General features: G+C 36.2%; 1 protein-coding gene across 1 annotated transcript in view; it reads right to left on the bottom strand.

Moving 5' to 3' along the window:
• Window positions 1-939: 939 nt before the first annotated feature.
• Window positions 940-18,318, bottom strand: part of LOC135696729 (transcription elongation factor SPT5) — a 30,298-nt gene continuing 12,919 nt past the window's right edge. The window contains exons 12-31 of the mRNA XM_065216215.2: window positions 17,405-17,434; window positions 15,990-16,055; window positions 15,405-15,472; window positions 14,884-14,986; window positions 14,501-14,576; window positions 13,628-13,782; window positions 12,277-12,432; window positions 11,712-11,809; window positions 10,907-10,976; window positions 10,242-10,313; window positions 9,539-9,589; window positions 8,682-8,807; window positions 8,237-8,321; window positions 7,169-7,321; window positions 6,517-6,622; window positions 5,578-5,977; window positions 4,854-5,058; window positions 3,681-3,742; window positions 2,543-2,683; window positions 940-1,761 (exon numbers count right to left, since the gene is read on the bottom strand). Coding sequence (XP_065072287.2) covers window positions 1,612-1,761; window positions 2,543-2,683; window positions 3,681-3,742; window positions 4,854-5,058; window positions 5,578-5,977; window positions 6,517-6,622; window positions 7,169-7,321; window positions 8,237-8,321; window positions 8,682-8,807; window positions 9,539-9,589; window positions 10,242-10,313; window positions 10,907-10,976; window positions 11,712-11,809; window positions 12,277-12,432; window positions 13,628-13,782; window positions 14,501-14,576; window positions 14,884-14,986; window positions 15,405-15,472; window positions 15,990-16,055; window positions 17,405-17,434 — 2,373 coding nt within the window. The 3' untranslated portion in view covers window positions 940-1,611. The remainder of the gene's footprint in view (window positions 1,762-2,542; window positions 2,684-3,680; window positions 3,743-4,853; window positions 5,059-5,577; window positions 5,978-6,516; window positions 6,623-7,168; window positions 7,322-8,236; window positions 8,322-8,681; window positions 8,808-9,538; window positions 9,590-10,241; window positions 10,314-10,906; window positions 10,977-11,711; window positions 11,810-12,276; window positions 12,433-13,627; window positions 13,783-14,500; window positions 14,577-14,883; window positions 14,987-15,404; window positions 15,473-15,989; window positions 16,056-17,404; window positions 17,435-18,318) is intronic.

Raw genomic sequence — 18,318 nt, 5'->3', positions numbered from 1 at the left:
CATAACTCTATGCAATAGATATTTTAGAACCTCTCTTATAACAATATAGATTTTATAACATTTAGAATCTTCAACCACCAACGCTTCGTGATCACACTATTTTTATAAGAAAACTATGATCATGAAGCCATGATGCTCAACAATGAAACACAAAAAATCATACTTTACTTCTGAGAATGAGAAAGTCTATGCTGCATCGCAAAAACCATTGTTGACAATTTGCATCAATCACATGGCCTTAGGCCGCCATTATGCCGTGATCAATGAGCACTTTGTTTCGAGGTTGTGACAACTTCAACCCGAGGTTGGTAGTTTTTTATCAATTTGAAACAAAGACAAACCCTATTCATTTGCAAACACTTTTACGACATTTCTCAGAGCACACACATCAAATTTACTTTTTAAATTGCTACTTTCAGCATCGTTGTAATTCAATCCTCTTCTCGAGGCCCCTCTCCAAAACGGGATGGGCATGCTTTTTGGAACTTAAACAGTTTATAGTTAATTTTTGAACATCTTCTGGTCTTTTCTCATTAACAAAGTTCAAGACAATTGAAATTACGTCATCTTTGACGGGTAAGCTGAATTCGTAGCTGAGCACACCATTTGCAAAACGGTTCTTTTAATTTTTAGAAAAATTAGAGAATTCCAGCTGTAGAGGTGTATTACAAGGACGATTGTTAAAACTGAAGAGGAAATGCTGACAGGGATTCAGCGCTTCTGTGATTTGATTTAAAACTACATACTCCTCCCTCCAGAAGGATGTTGCTTGTATGGCACAGTCAAACTTAACTTTTAAATTGCTTGTCCTACTTTAAAATAGGCCAAGAGATCAGGCTCTAACGGAGGTAGTTTCCACTAATAAACCTGTTGGAATACAAATCTTATTTTTCACCAATGCAGATAAAGCGTTGGGCCAATCTAAAACAAAAACTAGAATATAAACGACAGTCGAGTAGACGCTCCATTTTTCTATAAACTAATGAATAAAATTGCTAATCAAAGAGATCCAGCTTTTCTAACTGACAAACTTGTTCTTGTGATTCAAAAAAGCATTTAATTGTCAGGTATTTGTCGGAAAATAGACCAGAATAATTACGGGATTAAAATTCGATGGAAAAGGAAAATATCAAAATGAAATTATCAGATACACCTACCATAGGGATGGCAAGAAGTTGCTATTGGATCATAAAATTGATACAAAAAATAAACACCCAAATTGCTAATTTTTAAAATAATTAATTTTCGTGACAAAACATGGAAGCCCTGATTGGAACTTACGACGTATTACTTAAAGGACACTGTCCTGGAGATTATAAGGAATCGATCGACAGGATTGTTACCATGCCTTTCTTAAAGATGCTTAATACGATCAGACTCGCTTTAAATTATTGGCAATTGGCTTAAGACATCTGTCCATCAACAATTGGCCAATCAGTAAGCGTGATACCACTGAGACGCTTTCTTATTGGGTAGTTGTTAACTTCCAAACTATTTCCAGATCTCTTACACAAAATTTTAACGACAAATGTCTAGAATGTCTCTATACTCATTACTGCAAAAAATAAATGCAAAATATTGCTGCATGTTTCTGTTACTTCAAAACATTCTCTAATCTGTAGGAACATACTTCCCAAGCAGAGAGAGCTGGAAGATCTTTAGGCCATGTTCGCCTTTGTCCATTTTCAAAATTCCATCTAGCTCGTCAATATTGATAAGCACGCCTGTCATGTCTTTGTCATCTCCAGCCAGGATCTTAACCTAGGAAATTCAAGATCAATCTATTTATTGATGATAGAAAATAGCATTGGAGAATATCCTTGAATTCCCTATCCGGGTTGGTTCTAAAACCAAAGAGGGTCTAGATTGGATAGTAGCTGTTTTTGATCATCATGATGAGGTATATAACAGCTTTATGCAAAACATGATACGAGGCAGAAGTTCCGAGAATCTACTTGTTCTGAATGTTCTGAAGTGAAGGAAGAAATATCTGACACTCTTCAGAGTATATACGCTAGGAAAAGGTAGAAAAAATATACGCCAAGTTGTGGATTGAAAAGGTCCAGTCAGATGTAGCGCAGAATAAAAGAGTTTGTTCAAAGTCATTTTACTTTTGCACCATCAAGAAAATTTTCATAGTATTGCTTACAACGTAATAAAAGCCCAGGTAGGTAAACTTCCTTAAAACATTCGGATGTATATCAACAATCCTTGGCAAAAGTTAGTCTGAACACGGCGACATTCACGATCAAAATTTAGCAACTCTTGGGTTTAACAACCTTCTCAAGTCAGCGACACTTTGATAATACTCGTCTCTTCGCCCCCCCCCCCGCCCCTGTTTCAATGTTGATTCATATATTTTAAGTGTCTATGGGTCTAGTACTAGTTGGAAATTATACTAACCAACATTCCAATAGGTAGAGGTGAAACAACAGAAATAAATTGCCAAGATTTCGTGTAGGTGTTAAAACAATTTTGGAAAGGGAATGCAGAAACTTTCATTCAAAACGTTACAAAATTATGAAAACACCTAAAAACCTACCCTGTCTTTTTTGTTTGGTGAGACAAGTTTCAGAACGGTCATTTTGACAGGTATTGTGTCCCTCTCACTGTAAATGAACACAGAGCAGGTATCTCCAGAAATCTGGCGAATCACTCCAAGTTTGTTAGCAAATCTTTGATCCTGGTGAAAAAGAGTATGAAAATAGTAAAGAGAAGCTGGGCATTTGTAACTGTTCGATGTTTTCCGCAGCTAAGCAAGCATATTTTACTTTATATCTGGGCACAAAATATGCTATGTATCTTAGCATATTTCTATTTGATTATGATAGAAATTAGAGCAGGCCTTTTAAGGACTACTAATTTACTTGGGGGAAAATAAAACAAGGCAGAGTCTTGAATCTCCCGTCTCTTCGTTGGGCAAGGTAGCCTTTTAGAAACCTGGGAAGAATACTGCACAAATAATATTGACGCCTAAAATCAAATCGGAGAACCTAAAATCAGCAGCTGCAACCGTCAAAATTATTAATCAAGTCAAAAGATTGTAAACGAGCAATAAATTGAGTCATACTGTTAGAAAGTTCCTTATTTGTCCCAGAATAAAGAAATCCTCTTTTCAATAAACTACTCCAAGAAGTCCCCAAACGCCTCATGTTTCAGCGAACACTGGGCTGTCCTACTACCTTCAAGTGAACCAACCTTAGTGGCGAACCACACATGGTTTGCTAGGTGGTCAAGAGCTACAAACAGTATATCGCCTAGCTAGAAGATTTTCAGTTCAAGGGAATTGCGTTTCTGTGAAGGCAAGGGCAGTACGCACGTTTGACTACATTAAGATATGGAGCAGTTGTATGGTGGCTTCTGAATAAGCTTTGCCAACTCCACTTTCACTTTCTCTATACGCTCGACTTTGAATCAGCAGTTTAAGTTAGAAGCAATTTTAGATAAAGAAAATCCATTTTGGACCGGTTATTTTAGTCAAATGAAGAATTATGGACCGTTTTTTGGTACTCGAAATGGGACTTTCACACCGATATCAACGGCAGTAACAGCAACTGGTGTGCAGCCAAAGTTTAAGGTTGACAAAAAGCCTCAAACAGTCAATGTTATACGATATAAGGATGTCTACGAAACAGGCATTTAGGCAAATAAAGATTCTTGATAATCTCCTTGTCACTAACCTCATAATCATCCGGAATTTCTACCTCAACATCTGTGGAGAATACGGTCTTGTTTGTAGGTGCTATAGTACGAAAAACATATACCATGATTAGGGCTAATTTAGGCCTAGCATAAAGGCATCATGATTCAAAGCATTGAGAATTCATATTGCACATTTTCTTAAGTTACTTGGTTAGAAGCTGGACTACCTGTGGCGGTTCCAGTCTGGGATAAGTTGGGGGGACAAAAGGAGTGTCAGGGACCAGACCCTTTGGACCACGCCCCTTTTCCTTGTTGGAAACATTTTCTTTCGGAGGAAACACCTCTTGTCTTTTAAGAAATGTCATTCAAATGTGACGATCTAGATAAAGTACATACCCCCCCCCCCCACCCCTCGAAGTTTTCTCATCAGATTTGCAAGAATCTCAAGGACCAATTTTCTGAAAAAGTGGCGGGATTAGTCCCCCCCCTCCCGTGGCTCCGCCACTGTGAACTACTATCAATTTGCTGTTTCCCACAGCTGTAGTTACTTTTGATACTAATTTTGCAGATCAATAACGTCACCGCTGTTTGACAAGAGGTGCACGATCTAAGAAACTTAATATGCAACAACATATAAAAATCAGCCATGTCGAAGTTAAACTTAGGTCTGCTTGTGCTCGTTTTGTTCGACCCAAGGTAATACGACGATGCCCCGACTGGTTGGACTTCAAATTACTTGGAATTGAAATAGCATATTGGTTCTGCTGTGTAAAAAAATAAAAAAAAATACTGACGATAAAAAAATCATACATAACTAAATAGATAACAATTTGAGTTATGCAAACGAAAACTGTGATCGTATAGCTGATCTAATGGATAAAAAAACATGAACAACGTTGAAACGAAACTATGAATAAATTTATATAAAGTTAAATCGGATAAAGATTGTAGTTGAGGCGCAAAAGAGTGACTCGTTTGTAAATTTCCTTCCTTATTAACCTGCGACTGGGGGTTTTTTAGCATTGTTTATTGTTCTGTCGTGTGTAGCATGTAGATCAGAGCTAAAAATTATACGGAAAATAAACGATTGCACGCCTAATCCTTTGCCTACTTTCATTTCACTACATGAAATTAGCATTGTTAAACACCAATATACAATAGTTATCATAAAGAAAAATCAATGCTGAATTATACGTAAGGCAAAACGCTACCTTCTTCGTACGGTGCGCCAGGAGTCATTGGGGACAGGGGTATAAGTCCACTTCCTGGAGTCATCGGAGTCCCCAGCATTGGCGATGGTGTCTGTTGCATGGGCGAGTATGAGTCACTGCCGTAAATATTGTGAGCTGGAGTGCCTGGAGTGTATGGCCCTGTGTACCCACTAGGGGTTGCTGGGCTTGGAGTGCTTCCAAAACTCTGAAACATAGGAGTGTTTAGATCAGACGAAAAAAACAGATGAATATAAGATCACCTAAGTCTAGCAAAGTACAAATTGGTGGTTTTTACTCACAAAGTCTTGACAGCAATGAAGATAATGACAAATGATGATAACGATGATAATGTAAATGACTCTAAGATTGTGAAAATATGTCTATTTAAGAAGGGGAAGATAATTTGCTTAGTGAGCCATATTCCTGATTGCTTTGACTTTTAACTTTTCAGGGGTCAAAATAATCTAGAATTTCGAGGAAACAATGATCTCTCTTTCACTTACAAATCGTAGAATATTACTTCCACCCTGTCATCTTATACAGGACCCTTATTGATAGCAGTAGTTTACTTGTACTGAAAAGGCGTATCCTGTAAAAACATGTATTATTATCATTATCTTCAAAAAATTAAAATATTTATTATAACAGTTTCTTTATAGCTTCTACCCATGAAATGAGCATCTAGCAAAAATGATTTTCAAAGCAATTCAGGCAAGGGACATACCGGTGACGGATTAACTGTATCAAAAGTATACTCAAAATCTTCATTAGGCCTGGCTGGGGTATTGGGCTGCGTAGGATCCCATGCCCCACCATGGCCCACGTGAGAAGGAGTACGCGAAGGGTCATGGGAAGGCGTCCTTGATGGATCATGGGAAGGCGTTCTCGAAGGATCATGGGATGGCGTTCTTGAAGGATCATGCAACGGAGTTCTAGATGGGTCGTGAATAGGAGTCTGTGACCCATAACGAGGCGTACGGCTACCATCATGAACTGGAGTCTGGCTACCGTACATAGGAGTTCTTGAGCCATGCTGTGGTGTCTGTGCACCATACATTGGAGTTTGTGATCCGTACAATGGAGTATGACCATACGCAGTGACACCTCCGCCTTTGCTCTGCCCGCTGCAAAAAACAATTAAAGATTGGTATCAGTATTTTCATATATCGATGCTTCACAAAAATTCAGCACTGGTTCATATGGGCAGTATCCTATAAAATGTAACAGATCAAGGTTTTCACCCTAAAACAATTATTATGATGTAGGGTAGCCCCGTAAAATATAGCAAAGACAACGGTCACAGCTAAGACAAACCAGGGCCGTTGGTTTTTTTATCAAAGATTCATAAATTAATGCTTGCAAGACTAATGGTTCTAAGCAATTTTTACAAGATACCCGGCTATAAAAATAGTCACAAGATAAGAAAATGACCCAGAAACAGTGAATCAAAATCAAGAACTGTAGAGTGCGAACAAAAAGAACTAAAGTATGCTATGTTTCAGATTTTCCATGCTACTTTCAAATGTTGCGTCACCAGAGAGTTTAACATGCGGTGCAAGTAAAAAAACTAAACACTTGCAAAAATGTTACTGCAAATCTTGATGTGTCTTTTAGTAACAGAAATTAAACCATTTCAACAGTAGGTTAATGCTGTGGTTCTCACCTGACTATCGCTAATCTTGATCGATCAACAGAAATTGTTTTGCAGTTCGTGTGAAGCTCAACTCGAGCAAGTGTTTCAGTTGCATCCTTGACAATTCCAATATAGCCTAAATATACAAAATATTACAATTGTTAATAACGCTGCCAAAAGGGATTTAAGAAAGTATCCTATAACTTTTGCCAGGTCGTCATAATAAAATAAGGAAAAAAAGAAGATGGTTGGGCATCTGTTCTTACTGTCTAAAAGGATGGCCTCGTAAATGGAAGGCTCGTCGCTTGTGACTCAAAAGGTAAAAGTCGTGATTTAGTAAGTATACCCTCCAGTATTTAAACTTAAGTCTATAAAATAATGAATTTTCCGAAATTTGGTGAAAACTCGTACTGAAGTTCGTAAAGAATGCTTGAAAGGTTTGCATTGTGTTTCGTAATGCATATGTGGTAAACATGTAGACACGAAGAATGAAGAGCGTAATACTAAAACGTTGCATGTCGTTTGAAACTATGGATAACTGAAGTTAATGAATGTTAATTGTATTGGTATAAAAACAACTTGAAGATACAAATGTTAGCCTATGAAAATGCAAAACTGAACCTATTCTTACTTAACAACAAATAGAAATCACACCATGATTGATATAAAACTACGCTCATACCTTTGAAAGGGCCTTTGGCAATCCTGACCGTTTGACCAATGACGGTATTGTCCCTGTATCCACGCCCTCTTCCTCCGCCTCCCATTCCACCACCTCTTCCACGACCACCACCACCACCACCACCACCACCACCACCACCACCACCTCCACCTCCTGAAACAAATAGAGCAAAGCTCAGAGCAGTTTTAGCTTCACCTCTTGATAGAAAGGAGAACATCATTTTGATTCCTTGCTGTATTCAAAGATGCAAGGATGCAGGTATAACCTGATTTTCGCCTTTCATTTTCTTTGATTTTCTCTCTACTTTCACTCTCTCCATTTCATTTTGTAGTTAACCTCCTTTCTTTCTCCTGCTTCCTTTCCTTTCCTCTCTCTCTTTTTCAATTGCTCCCTCTTCTCTAATTCCCCCACCCCACAGTCATATCTTCAAACTCTTTCTAATTCTACAGGTCAGAAAAAGGAGCCGTAATTATCCTTTCTTGCATCCTCCACAATTTTTCTTCCGCATTCTTTCATTCATCTTTTCTATAAACATTTTATTTTTCTTTCTCCTATTTCTTCTATATTTCTCCCAAAGGACATGAGAAGAAAAAGATAATGGTTTGTTTGATCAGAATCTGCTTGATTAATCTTGCTTTAATATTGTGTGTTAAATTAGACCAACTTAACCTCCCTATCCCTCTTAGATAATTAGCCACAGCTGAAAGACTCGAAAGTCAAATGCTCACCATGTTACGAAAAATAGACCATTACCGTTCAATGATAGCAGATTTAAAGCTTTTGTGTTGATACCTACTTAATTACTATTATACAAGCAAATCGTTTTAAAGGATGATTATTGAATATCTGTGAAATTATTGAATCTTCATATTTGCCATTTAGTGACATCAAATCTCACTGTTATATGCTAAGCTGAGCATTATACCGATACTCGGTCCTGCTCAGTATCGATGTAGATGTAGATGTAGAAGCCTTTGGTCAAAGTATTCCCGTAGATCCAAGTTCAACTGGACTGCAAGTTTCGCAACAATCGTTTAGAAGGGTGCACTACATTAATCCGATACTCACCTCCTCCGTCTCTAGCAGGGCTCTGACTCCTAGGCGACATCGGTGCAAAGCCACCACTTAGGCCACCAAGTGAGTTAGTAGCAGCCTAAATGATGAGATGCTCTTTTTAAACTGGCCAGGATAATATATCAATACAAAGAATATTACTACGAACAATAATCAAACATAGAGAATCGTTAATCAAAGAAAATTCTCACTTGCTTCATTTTCTTATACATTCATAGGAATGCCCTAAATATACGTTAACAACCCTTACCAAGAACAGACAAGTGGTTCACAAATCAATTTATTACAGCTTATTGTGGCAAGAAAGTCGTTAATCAGAGTTAGTTTAGACAACTAAACAGAACATACTGATACTAAGCAAAATTATGGTGCATGAGATGCACAGAGGCTGAATCTAAAGCAATTGTGTACAAGTTCATAAAGTCTGTTAGCCGCAAACCTTGCCTCCTCCCGCTAGAACAAGATTCTTGGTCTTTACAACAAATATGCCACCATTTTCAAGTATCAGCTTGGATGAAATAAAGGCAAATCCACGGTAAAGATGTTTGATTTCTCCTTGCATGCCCTGTACAAGAACAAGAAGATGGTATTGTTTCATTGAAGTCTTTAAGCTCTGATTGTAAGGAGAAGTACGCGTATTTTCAAGTATTGTGTATGACACAAAGATCAAGGCTTGTAATATTAGTAAGAGTATTAAATAATCAGAATGGCTGATACAAACAACTATATTATAAATGTTATGTTGGTTCTTTGCAAAAAGCATAATCATGTAGCTCTAAAGAAACTGGCTGTATTAACTTGGCCATCATTAATATTATTGTTATGTTATAAAGGTTGCTAACAGGCCTAAACGCTACAAGTTCAAAAAGATTTTCTTTCCCCAAGTGTATCTAGTTCCTGGAAACAAAAACATGGTGATAGAGAATTAAACACAGAAATGGGAAGAGCTGTTTTAAGAACAAATGTATAATCTCCCTCGAGAAAGGTTGGAGCGAACAAGGTTAAGGTCGAAGGTTATTATCTGAAAAACAAGATGGCAGCATTTCAACTAAGGCTAGTTGATAAACTGAAATGAGTGACCATGCTCAAGTGAACAAATGAATCAGTAGCAGCTGACGAAAAATACACACATTTTCTGTATCCGGAATTCAACTTGAAAAAATTGACTCTCTGTGTCCGGCCAATTATAAATATACACAATTATATACAGAATACAATTTGCCCAAAGACATGATAGAAGATTTTATAAAATGAAAAACAAAATCAAATAGACATGTGAATTTTAATCAAACTTACAGCTTTTGGGCCATCATTGACCTTAACAATATCTCGAACTTGAATCGAATTCTGCAAAAATAGGATTAAAGTATTAAATAAAATTCTGTCTTTTCCTACAGGGTCACGTCGTAATTAATTCAAGCTGCACCAGTGAATAGTTTCATACTTCTGATTACAATAGTTTTTATGAAACTAGAAACAAAATCATCTGTGGATTTTCAAATATGATACTGAAAAGATGAAATTATTTGAGCGGCTCGTTGACAAGGTATCTTGCTCTGGGTTAAGAATGAAAGTTTTGAAGCAGACTTAACAAGAAAGCGTCTAGATAGGTTAAAGTTAGGTATATTGTATGCCATAAGGTACTATCACAGTTTAAGCATATTTGGGTAAAGTAGGAACCCTGCATGGATGCCATTATCATCGCTCTCGTTGTTGTTGTTGTATGAGTAGAACTGGTCACAGGCAAATACGAGCTCTATTTAAATACGTCGATATCAAACTTTCCAAAGTGGGAATCTTACCATCGTACTCAATCCCTACTAAGAACTTTGAAAAGGGAGATTTAATATGCCAAAGCCTAAACAGGGACATTTAGTAGAACAAAGGATCTTTAAACATAAGAGTTGTTGACTTGCTGGACTCTAGAGAAGGATTTGATTTGAAGTGATTCGAAATTGTCAACAAAACTGAAGCAAAAGAACAGAACAAGGATAATAACCTGTTCAGAATCAAGAGCCACCGCATTTCGGTCTTTTCTTTTACTTACAGCTTGGGGCTTCACTTGTACTACCTAGAAGATAAAAGGACATATAGAAATATAGAAATATAAAAGCTCAGAAATATAGAAAACTTTTGATAAGCAAACAAAGGGACCAAAAATTTTAAGCGAAAAAGAGGCTGTTCATAAGGTGAAAGGAGGTTGCAGAATGCGCCTCCACACTGTAACAAGAAATGAACTCGAGCAAAAAAAAATTGCTTCGACAACAGCAGAGGAAAGTTTTTTTTCTTTATCAATCAAAACCTAAAGTGAAAAACAACTTACTTTATTTGCACCATGTAGTGGGGAAGGACATATAGTCATCTGATCCCAACTGCAGATGGTGCTTACAATTCAACAGAATTACAATAGTCAATAATAAGTTTGTTTCACATCAGATGTCGGAAGAAATCGGTCATAAACATAAGCTCTGAACTGTCATTAGACAGTCCAGAATGCCCAAAAATAATGTGAATTAATTTGCATTTTGAGGAAATAATTTGCATTTTGATAGAGATTCTTTAGAATCAAAAAATTATAAAATTTCATTTAACTGTGATCGAATATAACTTGAATTGATGTGACATTTTGCTGAGGCTGAACAGGATAATGAGAAAAAAAATTACCTTGCCATGTTGATTGAGAATGGAAATCGTTTCTCTCTCTAAACGGACGATTGTACCAACAGTCTGTGGGCTGTCAACATCAAAAGCAAATTATTCAACTACTGGAAAAGACAGTTTGTTTTGCCTCGTCTCCAAAAAGAAGAGGTTGCAAAAGAGGTTATACTAAAATGTGGGATACGTATCGAAATTTTGATTCCGCTTTACTGTTTTATTGTCAAAAATTTTGATAACTGAAAAAAATGTGAGTGACAACGTGCTCATAATTCGACTAGTTAGAACGGTATTTTTCAATATTTTCTAACAAGGAGGACGAAGAGAACAGAGATTTTGAACCAAACAGTCTCCATGGTTAAAAAGTGGTCATGGTTAAAAAAGTCCAACAATTATTCAAAATAATCAGGAGGACCTATACAAATTAAGAGAGTTTTCATTGGTCAAATGAAACGATTATCGAGTAGTGATTTGTACAACTCTCATCTCGATATCAGTATGTAGATAATGTCTGGATATACTGAGCAATGGAGTACAACCAGAAGCAAAGTAGAAGTACAGTCTCGTCCCCTATATACCACTTCTAAATTTATAAAACCAATAGGCCTTTACTTTTTAACAATAGATATTGCGATATTCTTGCCAAGAAACAAAGTCTTTCTACTCCCAAAAGTCTCCAATTGTCGTGAAAATGGAAGGGTCTATAACAGCAACCCCTATTGCCATCATAATAAGGCCACAAAACATCAAGATATATACAAAGGCAAACTCTAAACTTGCGATCATTCGCACTGGAAGAGCGTTTGTTACTCACTCAAGCTGTACCAGATCCCCCCACTGATGTTGCCCCAGAGAATCGACCCCACTGCTGACGTCAGTACACAGCTGCAAATCATCAGGCTTTGCTTTCAACTGAAAATCATAATAGAAAACGTTTCAGTTAAAACAACCTATCTAGTTCTTAAATAAATATGTAACAATTTCATTGATACAGCCACACGATTTATCTACAGCCTTCTTATAGCCCAAACGATGGGTCTAGATAATAAATCTTAATTTATTTGCCTCCAAGTCCAAATGTGACAAAAAACCGTCAAAGTCTTAAAGGGGCTATCAAGGAAATTCTATATTACTTTAAAAGTCAACAATATGATGTATATATAACCACAAAGTTAACAACGTAGATCAATAAGTTTCTCTCCTCAAACCAAATCTTACTTTCAAGCTGTTTCCACTATCGTGCCTAATCCTCAGACAAACATTACGAATTACATGCAAATACATCTTTTCACATCCAGGTACTGAGGCAAAATCGCCAAATATTTAGCAGAAAGACGGGGGAATAGGCTGTTCTATTAATGGGAATTTCGAACTGATACCTCGTGCATGGTTAGGTCTGAGAAGAGAACGGCTGCATTATCTTCCACCCTGATGATCAACCCTGTGTCGCCTTCATATCGTCCAGCAATTACTTTGACATGATCACCAACTTTGAAATGTTTTTGCAACTCATTTGCAGGGAACTCCAACGGATCCTGCAAGGAGAGTTTGCATTTCACCACAGTGTGAACAATTACAATGAAATGTTAAGATCGTCAACAACAGAATTATAACTTTAAAGGGCTCCTCCAGCCAAAAAATCGTATTCATTCTCGTCGACTATGATTGAGTTGCTTCCATTGCAAAATTCGAAACAACTCATTAAGATACAGGACTGAAAATTTGCGCCTTTCCTAAAAAAGCCGAACAAAGACAGATTTCATACTATTCATGATACTCCTTCAGTTACAGATTTACTAAAAAATAAATAGTGTTAGTTACATATGAAACAAAAACAAAAACTTTAACAAACTTAAACTGGTCTACCAGGTGGCCATGCTAGGGATCTCGTTTTTCTGTATAAATTTTACTTTATTGGCCCAAGAGATAGGTTTTCATTTTGTGCTTAAACAGGTCAGTAGATTCCACATTTCTTATGTCATTTGCGATATCATTCCAGATCTTTGCACCGACTTAGGAAAAACCTTTCTTTGAGAGCTCCAGCCGTAGTTTAGGTATTTGGAGATCGTTTATTCTCCGAGTTTCGTATTTTTGTGATAAATTGCTTTAATGAAACTTTGCTTGATTGTTCGAAAATTATTTTGCACTGTACGCTGTAAATGTACTTTGGCCTATTATTTTGGTTTGAGCTGATTATCTTTGTTTGCAAAGAAAGGAAGAAAAGTAAGAAAAAGGAATTCACGTTTTAGCTGAAGAGGCCCTTCAACGCAGAAGAACTTTATGCAGTTTTAATAAATTTGAGAAAAATTAAATCTTTAAAATTGTTCTAATCAAATATGAAAGAAAACTGCAAGCTAGATATCTTAATAAAGAAGCAAAAAGAAGATATGAAAATACTATAATGGCTGACGATAATCAAATCTAAAAAGAAAACTGATTTCTAATGAAAATATTTCAAATATATCACTTTGAAAAAGAAAGTAATCTTTCACCAACACAAAATTGTCAACATAAAAAGTCAAACACATGATAGATACAGCCAATGACCGAGGATGTGAGGAAAATTCTATTTGAAGTAGAAAAAGTTGAAGAGAATTTACTTAAGATAAATTCTTATTAGTAAGCAGTTGAATAGCTGAAATTGAACCGTGATGTTTTTCTCAAAAAATTCGAGTAGAGGTGCAAATTGTCTTTTAATCTAAAGACAAAAGCAATAAAATGACGCCTTGCCTTGAGGTCTTCATGTTTCGGCATAATGGTTATCGCATTGCCATCGACCGTCAAAACCTTCCCTTGCAGATGAATCAGTTCTCCTTCGATTACTTCAACCATGTCACCAGGCGCGAAACTATGGGTTGCCTCCTCTGCTTTTTTCTTTCCAGTCACTTATCAAAGTCAAAAAATAAACACATAAATTGCACGATATAACAGGTTATCACACTGTTTACACTGAATAGAATTTGTAGTTTTATAACTCAAAAACATTCACAGTCTTTCTAATCATATATTTACCTGTATTCTCTATACACAAGATCTAAGCGATGTCCTTGCTATAACGCTTTCGGATTTTTTCAAAATTCATTCCATGACCTCCTTTTCTTCTAACATCTACTAACCACCTTCTTTTATCCCCCTCCAGTGGACTGTGTACTTTACTATACTAAATACTCCTGATATAGTAATATTCTCAATGTCTTAAATCTATAAAATGACTTAGGTCTGTCCTATTAAGAAGTTATAGCTATGCATCCCTCTAGAATCTGGCTGCAAAGGGTTATAGAGAGAAAAATAAAGTAAAATAAAATAAATTTAATGGGGCGTGGACAACCAGTAGCCTTTGCGGGCGTAAGCTGGGAAGGCGGCTATTTTCGTGGTCCATGAAAATGGTGGAAAGCTGTTAGCACAAGCTGCGCGCAAAACGAAACCAAATAGAAGCTGTCAAAAACGATCTGAAGCGCTAAATTGATTTCAGAAATTTCCCATCGAATTCTCCTCGCCATTTTTGTCTTGCATATAAGAACACAGTTAGAAAAACAAAACAAATGCGAGCGCGAAAAGCCTGCTGGTTGCACGGGCCCCTTTAATAACAGAGAAAAAGCTTACGCTCTAATTCAGCATCATCGATTGATGTTTCAAATTTCTCAAGTTCACTTAGTGTTGGTTTGACGCCCTCGATTATCTACAGAAGAAACAAACATTTTAGTTTGAAATAAGGTTTTAAGACGAACGCACATTGAATTCTGCAATACTTTGACACCTTTCTACTATTACAAAACATATAACAGAAATAAACAATCAAGCTTTTGCATAGGTAGCCATTAAAAATAACAGAATTACAAGAAAATGATAATAAAATCCACCAATATTATATACTATATGCAATTTCAAGTAAATTGCCTGAAAAACGAACTATTTAAAAGTCTTGAAAAAACTTGTATACTGCAGATAGAATATTTGTGAAGACAGAAATTGTAAGTGAAACGCACCACTCCTGACATTGCAATATTTTTATACAGAAAACCATTTCTGTATCGATTAGATTCGAAGATAAAGAAATCACCATCCTGAGTAATTTCGCCACCAATCTCCCTGAGTATTTAAAAAAGAAACTTAAAAATGGAAAGTAAAAACAAAATTTGACTTTTAAATAATGTTTCCTTCCAAACGCTTTCAAGGGGGTTTGTTTACATTGTAATATATCTGAATCGAGAAAAGGGATCTTATGTTATGTTGACTGAAAAAATTCGCACGTATAACACTTGCAAACATTATAAGAGGTAGTAGAATGTTTATTGGTTGTAAAAACATAGTCTAGGCCTAGGCTATTTTTCTTGCAGTAAAATATAGTTTGAAGATAGCACATAACGGAAAATTGAAAGCATAGCAAACTTAAGTACTTTTCGTCTTAAAGATTAAAAACGCATCTTCCGCTACCAGATTTCCGGTACTATAGAATTACTTGGCTAGAACATAGTTGAAAGATTTGGTCTAATGAGAAAAGCTGTACCTGATGGCATCTGGGTCAAACCATTTCTGCGGAGGTCTTCTTCGTCTTTTCCGCTTCTCAGCTTGCTCCTTGCGGATTGAAACACAAACAAGTATAAGAATGAAAACAAGGTGAGCTTCTTTTGTCTCAAAGAGTTCACTTGATGAGTTACGATGGTATTAAAGTTGGGTTATTTTCCATAAGCGACAAACTGCTACATTTACTAAGCTTATACAGCAGAGAACCTTGGATTTATACCTCTTGATCACTGAGATATGCATATAACAACAAGACTTACTAGCAAACTGGTAACTCGTTTTTAGAGACGATCGAAATCAAGAAGATGCAATGATGATTTTTATATTCCCATTTTCTGCACCTGTGTGTTCTGCTATATCAACAATCTAGTTTTTGCATTCAGAACCAGAGGCGCAGATCATGCCATTTTAGATTTAAATATACTTAAATTACTTCTTTGATCCCATGACATGCTATATCATTCCTAGGGATCTGGCACTAGACATTACGTAATTACTACAATAATGTTGAATAGCATGTTTAGAATAACGTGCCTAAGAACGGTGCATTAGTGGGTGAACAACTTACGTTTACTGATTTCATTGCACCACGCATTTGATTGTAGTCTATTCTTGGTATAAGTTTGATTGTGACCTGCAATTAAACAGATATGTGTTCTTAATAAACAAATAGAAACAAGGAAAACTGCTGGAAATTCTTAGAAACGTCGGTGGTCTGTTCCAGGCCGTCGCTACGGTGGCGCGTTGAGGGGGTGTAACAGCCCCTTGGATAACACCCTCGCACGTTTCTCGCCAAGTAGGGGTGCTTCGTCGGCAAATTTTCAGACTCGCCGGAAAATTAAGGATGGCTTACCCACTTTGTTGGCAATTCACCACCAAACTAGCGACGGTCCTGGTCTGTTGTACCTACTTTTGCACTGTGGCTATACTGTAATCTTGGTCAGTTGTAGTAACAAGTTTACATAGACATGCAATTAGCGGTAGTTGTGAAAAATTATCTTTGTTGTGCACGTATATCTGTATCAAACCGTAGAGTAAACATGCATTTATAAAAACTATTGAGATAATCGGAATACTGCCATAAGCTTTATAAGCTTGCAGCTTTCCTATCACTAGCTCTTCAACTTGTAATAATCACTAGCTTTTCTTTGCTATGCAGAAAAAACGTATGAAGTAACCATTCAGCCACAACTCAGTCGTATAGAGTTTTAAAGTGATGACGTCACAAAAATCTATTTTTAGAATTTCTGGGATCCCATAACCTGAAAGAACATCATGAAATTCTTCGAAATGTGCAAGATAAGTCAATTGTGTTAAGAATTGGCAGAGATATGGCCACGTGTTTATTGGCTCTTTCCCCATCAAACCTCTGTTATTTGGTCTCAGTTCAACAGCCAAAATAACAGTAATCCGTTAGCAAACTTCAGATCTTCTATTGGCCATACCTCCACCGACTTTAGATATAGTGGCCAATTTTGCATATTTGAAAGTACTTCATGGTGATCTTTTATGTTATGTGGTTGAAATTCAAAAATTCTAAAAATAAGTTCTTGGTGACGTCACACTGTAGAACTCTATTACAAACATAATTTAGTCCGGTAAATGGGGTATGTGATGCTTGTCTGGTCATCCTATAACTTCTTAATATAAGCATTCATGTTTTAAACTGATTACATCTTTATCAACAATCAATGTCGACAGCTTTGGTTTTCGCCTAGACAGTGCTCTCTTCTCGATAAGCTTAATTGTTGAGAGCGTTTATCCTTCAAAGAATGAAATGCAGACAAAAGCTCCATGTAAAGTTGTTTTTGTTGCTTTTCAATAGCCTATAATTTTGTTATTGTAATTCATTCATATCTAGTATTTATTAAATGGCAATGGATATGAAGTGATAAAATGAAAATGTAATGAATGAGAATAGGCCAGTCAACTTGATACCAAAGAAAAAAACAAAATAATAAGAACACATAGAAATCAAATTACCTGGTTACGTGCTGTGTTTACGAAATCAACCTGAAAATAAGGACCATAATGATTAGCCTTTTTACATAAAAACACACGACTTAAAGAAACAAAAATAACTCTCAACAGCCTAGATCTTTAAACTGACTTACTAACGATATTCCAGTTTCTAAATAAGTTTCCTCAAACTATAACTTAGAAAAAACCATGCAGCATCTGATAATCTTTACCAATCATCGATAACTCATTTTATTTACTTATTTATAATTTTGTAATAATTTGAATCTCAATTTCTATCAAATTGCTAAGTATATGCTCTACCTTTGCACTACGCCAATACGATGACGTTTCACACTTTCTTCATCACAAATTAATACTTAGAAATTACTAAATCCACGTTAATAAATCCGTACATGAAAGGTCTGTCACATCAATATACAGTTCATTAAATTGTACTGAAGTTTTCCGTAACAATTCTACTTACAAAAACTAGTTTAAAACAAGAGACAGAGCTACAGGATAGGCTATAAATCGAAAGTCCCAAAACATTTTCGTAAAGTCACAAAACATTTAAATGAAATTGAGACGTTCATTGTTGACTTTACTTGAACTAATATCAAACCCATTGTCTGAAATACTTTGCTATTGTGACTGAAGTTCGAGAAACTCTTTAGTTGCTAAAAACTCCTTATGTTCAGAAGGGGTTGAAAGACTTTGAGGTTTCACTATAGAGATTTGGATTTCCCGGTGCTACATGAAGTATTATGATTCAAATATGAAGTCGGGTGTTGCTCATTAGATTCTTTCTACCTTTTAAAATAAAACCTAGCTATGTTTATAGTATAAAATTATAAAGAAAATTTGATTGCAGAATTATAAAGCAAATTGAATGGCATAATCATGAAGTAAATTTGAGCGAAGAGCCTAAAAGCAAA

This window comes from Rhopilema esculentum, chromosome 18 (genome assembly GCF_057945365.1).
Source record: "Rhopilema esculentum isolate cy_ngs chromosome 18, ASM5794536v1, whole genome shotgun sequence".
Taxonomy (NCBI): domain Eukaryota; kingdom Metazoa; phylum Cnidaria; class Scyphozoa; order Rhizostomeae; family Rhizostomatidae; genus Rhopilema; species Rhopilema esculentum.
The sequence above is the reverse complement of the archived record's forward strand: the minus strand, read 5'-3'. Positions and strand labels throughout refer to the sequence as shown.